Raw genomic sequence first — 6,029 nt, forward strand, 5'->3', positions numbered from 1 at the left:
GGACATCCAAAGACGGTTAACCTCTCCAACGATTGCAAATTCAGGTCATGATCACCACATAGACTGACCAGATTTGGTAAAAACTCTAGTTCTAATGATGTTAAGTTGGGCAATACATTCTCGCCCACCTCCTCATCTTCTATCAATGCCTTCTGAAATGTACATACTGGTGAGATTTTTAAGGTGTTGCACCATTCCACAGGTGAAGAGAACTGCCAATCTTGGACATCCAAAGACGGTCAGCCTCTCCAACGATTGCAACTTCAGGTCATGATCACCACATAGACTAACCAGATTTGGTAGAAAGTGTAGTTGTAATAATGTTAAGTTGGGCAACACATTCTCGCCCACCTCCTCATCTTCTATCAATGCCTTCATTCCCTCACAATGTGAAATATCCATACTAGTGAGATTTTTAAGGCTTTGCACCATTACACTGGTGAAGAGAACTGCCAATCTTCTACATTTCGATACATCTATTCACTTTAGGCCCCCGAAGCTTACATGAGGAGGCCGGCCTACCCATATCCTTTCAAAGCTTGGCAGATCAACAAGACGCAGCGCCTTTCCCCAAATTTCATAGGTAGCTCCTTCAATCTAAAGCACCCTCGAAGATTCAAAACTTGGAGTTTTCCAAGTTCTCCAATTTCTGGTGGAAGCTCTTCTTCAAGTTCCTCACAATGTGCCAAACAAAGAACGGGGAGGTTCACTAAGTTTGATAGGGAATGAGGATGGGATTTAATCCCAGTCTCAGAGATCGAGTTCGCGAAGAGAATGCATGCATTCAAAGAAACGAAGTTGAGGGATGGCTTTCAGCGATTTATTACAACAGAGCAGTTGGGTGCGAAGTTTTGTGCACTCGGACAGCGCAGGGAGTTCTTCAACATTCTTATCCCTCAGTGAGATCCTCTCAGCTTCTTGCCATTCTGCAGCTTCAGGCGCCTTTACTATGAACATAGGGCCCTCCACTGACTTTGTTGAAGTGATCCACAATGCCAAATCTCGCAACACGTCATGCAATTTCCAGGTTTTGCCATCGTCACCATCTTCTAACATGCCTGCTGCTTTAAGGCTTCGAGCCAAAGTACAGGCCTTGTTACGAGCGGCATGGAGAGTAGCTGGTGTATCTCGAGTACCTTGCCTATCTAGTAGGCCTTCCCCTACACAGAAATTTAGTAGGTGGTATTCTTCGCCTGCCTATTAATAAGTCGTCCGGGAATAGTGAGCAATACAAAAACAATGTTTTGAGATCATTATCTAATTTATCATAACTAAACTTCAGTGGGATAAACACATCTTCAACCATACCGCGTAAATTTGCTGCAGACAGGTTCATTTCAGCTATGGCGTCCTCCCACTCTGCCACTTCCTTTTTGTTGGCCATAGCCCGTGCCACAGTGACGATAGAGAGCGGTAAACCATAACACCTTTTAAGAATGGTTTCGGCGAGGGATTCTATTGATTCAGAGGCAACAAGTGGACCTGCTTTCTTTCGGAACAGACTCCGGGCTTCTGCCTCTGGTAATTTCTTTACTTCAATGCTTCTGTCAGCCTCCATATCGCTACACACATGAGCATATCGGGTCGTTAGGATAACCTTGCTCTTGTTCCCAACAGTTGGGCGAGGAATTCCTAATGTTTTCAGTTCAAATGTCTTCCACACATCATCCAAAATTAGTAGAAACCTTTTATTTCTTAGAACTTTCAACGGTTCACTCCCAATATCAGCTGCCTTGGATATATCAAGGCCCAATCGATCTCCAATCTTCTTCTGCATGCTAGCCACATCTGGATTATTTGACACAGTAACCCATATCACAGTGTCGAAGCAGGAACTAGAACCGAGTCGATTATTAACATTTTTCATGAGGGTCGTCTTGCCAATGCCCCCCATACCATACACACCAATAATCCGGGTCTCTTCATCATTTATACAGTCAAGAACCTTTTGTATCATGTCTGTTGCAGTCTGTTGGTCATCAATTGGTGTGGTTTCCAACTCTTCTACCACCTCTGGAGGAGGTGTCGTCGCCACCCCATCAAAGTTCTCTTTATACTTGTCCTCCACCTCTACCATGAGCTTGGCTGCTCTCTTGCCGAGTCTATAGTACCACCAGCAATTTGGACCCAGCCCTCTTAGGCATGTCTTTCCTTTTTCATACTCCGCTTGTATAGCAACTGCATTCGCTTCAATTTCCTGGACTTGTCTCAACCACACTTCTACTGCATGTGTAGAGCTTTTTCCTTCACGACGAGCAGTATCTAAGCTCCTCTGAACATCGCCTTTTTTGCCAGTTCCCATTTCTTTTGCTAATTTCTTCACATTCTCTTTCACATTTACGAGATAGCCGATTTGTCGAAAAAAGGGATCACATAAGTATTTGGTGACAACATCTACAACTGGACTTATGCAATCCATTGAGATAGTGATAGAGATTTTACAAAGTAGAGAGGGAGAGGGAGAGAGAGAGAAAGAGATATTGAGATTTTAGAAGGTCTGTTTTGGTTATCTTTGAAGGAGAGCTAGAAAGAGAGTAGAGAAAGAAGAGCAGGAGAGAGGTCTATATGTGGTGTCCTCTAGAGAGATTAACTCCAAAAGAAGAGCGAAAGAGGAAGGCGCCTCTAGAGAGAGAACTATTACCTCAGCTTTTTCTCAGGTTGAGAGAGAGAGAGAGAGAGAGAGAGCACCACTGTTTGAGAGGGTGTCGGTGTGGCTTCCGAACAAAGGGCGAAGGTATTTCAGGTGAGAGAAAGCGAAAGCCAACACCACAATTTCAGCGTCTTGAAAGACAAATGAGGCCACTGTTTCACGTACTTAGCATTCCCTCAAGCCACACCACTAAAAGGGAACCACAATTCCTTTATGTATTTTTCTCTTGGGTGAATTACACAAAAAGAAAAAGGGACAAATACGAAATTGGCTAATTTTGGGTGAAAATAACTTTATTTTTAATTTTTTAAAAATACCTTTCGGTCCAATTACACCACCATCGAAACTTTTTTTTTTTTTTTTTTTTTAAATTTTTTCGATATCAAGGTAATACCCCTGTGTAAGGGGCGGGTCCCAATCTATAAGGCAATCCATAGTTGCCATTTTAAACCCCTTTATTTCTTAGCAAACAAATGAACTAATGTGATCCGAGGATGCCAACCTCGAACTGACAGGAAGAGCACCAAAGAAGTGGTCTGAGAATCCGGGACCACCTCTGAATGCTTAACAATGAAAACTTTGAAGCATCTTTTTGAATTTTAAAACATAAAAACAACTGAAAAAGCATACGTGGATTGCATCTTTTTATGCTTCTTCATTTATTTTTCTTGTTTTTCAATTTCTCCCTGTTTTTCTCTTGTAAACAACCATGACAGTCATGTGAAGAGGCTTGGGTCTATTACTGTCCTTTTCTTGAATCATTCATATGAATTATTGAAGGTAACTGTGGAATACAGTGTGTTAACTTGGACTATTCGTCTTTCTAGCTGGCTAGAAAAGTTATGTATTAGGTTAAGAAAATTATGGAAGAGAGACAGATTTTGGGTGAAAAGAACACGCATTTATGGGGAAGATACGCAGGTAAAAATAATATTGGAAGAGAGAGAGATTTTGGGTGAAAAGAACAGGCAGATTATGGGAAAGATATGCAGGTAAAAATAATAATGAAAGAGATTATGGATAAAAAGAGAAGTTGGTCATGCGACTGGCAGTGGGTCGGGCGGCTTAGTCTTGGTAAATTGGAACGTAGGCCAGAAAATGTGGCTTGAAAGCCGGACCAGGGTTGGGGCGACAACTGGGCCAGCCCAACCCAAACTTTTTTTTTTTTTTTTCTCTTTTTTTTCTTTAGATCTAATAGGCCGGGCCCAATACTAAGACCAGTGCCTCATCGGCCCAATATGGGTCAAGCGTGGCCTTGCCCCGCCCTATAGCAACCAAGGCTGGCCTGGCCTAGGACCAGCCCATTACCCGCCCTAATACTTGGTCAGGAAGAAGTCATGCTATTGGGTAAAACGGTAGAGCAGGAAACCAAGTAAGTCCTTATCCTCATTTATTGATCCTCACACACTTTCTGTTTTGAATTAATTTAGCCACTCACGTCGTGATGAATTGTTGCTCTTTTTATCAATAGATACAAAACTTCGATGGTTTTTCCGAATGTCATGCGACTTGTGGACTCGGCTGAGTAACTCGTGTTCGACCTAATAGCGTGGCGCGTTCTAAGGAAGTTGGGTGCTCAACTCATCTAGGACAACAACCCTCTAAAAATCTACATACGTATTAAAAATCTTGAAAAATAAAAATACCAATATATTTCTTATAAATGATTTTTTAGATGATTTTGATAATTTTTAGTAGGATTTAGAATCTTTCATATTTTTCTTTTCTTAAATTTTCTTAAATATTCATTGCATAAACCAAATTTACCAATAGTCAATATTTTTATAGTTTTTCATCTTCTTTAGACCTCTAATGGTTTCTATTAACTTTAAAATACCTTTCTCATTATTATTTTTTTCACTTTGTTTTTTTTTTTTTTTTTCATGCTAAAGGGGTGTGTATAACTTGGCCCAGTCATCTAAGCCGAAGGCCGAGCACATTGGCCGCGGCAAGTCGCATAACACTAGCTTTTTGGTCCTTACTTGAACTTTAAGGGCCGATTTGATAACTGGAAGGTAAATGTTCCTTGGAAATTGGTAGTTCTTCTTTGCTGGGAAGAATGAAGTTACTGTAAGCAGCTCTGGGTCTCTCTGTTTGATAACCTGCTAGAGTGTTAAAGAAGTTCTAAGTACTTGTGTTTGATGACGTGCTGGAAGATTAGGAAGTTCTAAAAAACGAATTACACATTATTCATTACTCAACTATACACATATATTTTCATTTCCCCAAAAACAATATGATTTCTTCATTTATGCATTTAAAGCATCTAATTGACTATTTATTTCAGCAACCTATTCAGCGATTAACATCAAATTATAATCAAGCCCTCAATTATCTAAAAAATGAATTTCACATTATTCATTACCCAAGTATATATATGCTTTCATAATTTCCCCAAAACCAATTTGATTTCTTCATTTATGCATTCAAAGCATCTAATTGACTATTGACGGCAGCATCCTATGCAACCATTAACATCAATTACAGTCAAGCCCACCATTATTGAAAAAATGAATCCAAAACCCCTGCTTACATAGCAAATAATAATAACAACAGTGTTTCAACAAGCGTTAGGCAGCTGCTAGGCGGTCGGGGGGTCCAAGCCGCTCAGCGCCTAGGCGGGCACCCAGAACCTGGGCAGCCCAGTAGAAATATTATTTTTTTTTTGGGTTTTCTCTCTCTAAAATAGCCTCTAGTGGGTTTTAGGTTTCAAATGAACCTAAAAACCCCAATTTTGCCTCTTTAGTATTAAAAAAAAATGACCCAAATATACCCTCAAGGAGCCGCAGTTCCCCCCCGGGGTGGGACGCAGGCCCTAGGAGGGTTCCAGAGGCCACTCACGAAAATCTGCCTAGGCGGTCGCCCAAGCGCTGGGCAGTCCGCTTTTTGAAACAATGAATAACAATAATAATAATAATAATAATAATAATAATAATAATAATAATAATAATAATAATAATAATAATAATAATAATAATAATAATAATAATAATAATAATAATAATAATAATAATAATAATAATAATAATAATTATTATTATTATTATTATTATTATTATTATTATTATTATTATTATTATTATTATTATTATTATTATTATTATTATTATTATTATTATTATTATTATTATTATTATTATTATTATTATTATTATTATTAAACTGAATTCCCTTTCATGTTTTCCCCCACTAGTTTCTCATAGTTGACTGAATAAACTGCATTCCATGTTGATACCCCAACCCAATTCCATCGAATAAATAAATGATAATAAGAACCAGAGCTCAATCAAGTAGTTTTAACAAAAGAACAAAATATACAAACCATGCTCTTTTATCAAGCAAAAACAAATAGTGACACTACAAAAAATAAAACAGATAA

General features: G+C 38.9%; 1 protein-coding gene across 1 annotated transcript; it reads right to left on the reverse strand.

The window, feature by feature from the left end:
- Window positions 1-484: 484 nt before the first annotated feature.
- On the reverse strand, window positions 485-2,386 carry LOC18443606 (disease resistance protein At4g27190). The gene is given in 2 exon segments (XM_020673147.2): window positions 485-1,191; window positions 1,193-2,386. Coding segments are annotated over 2 exon segments (1,551 nt in total). The 5' UTR covers window positions 2,303-2,386; the 3' UTR covers window positions 485-750.
- Between the last annotated feature and the right edge of the window lie 3,643 nt (window positions 2,387-6,029).

This window comes from Amborella trichopoda, chromosome 5, assembly GCF_054954075.1.
Source record: "Amborella trichopoda isolate Santa Cruz 75 chromosome 5, AtrichopodaSantaCruz75HAP2 v2.0, whole genome shotgun sequence".
Taxonomy (NCBI): Eukaryota; Viridiplantae; Streptophyta; class Magnoliopsida; order Amborellales; family Amborellaceae; genus Amborella; species Amborella trichopoda.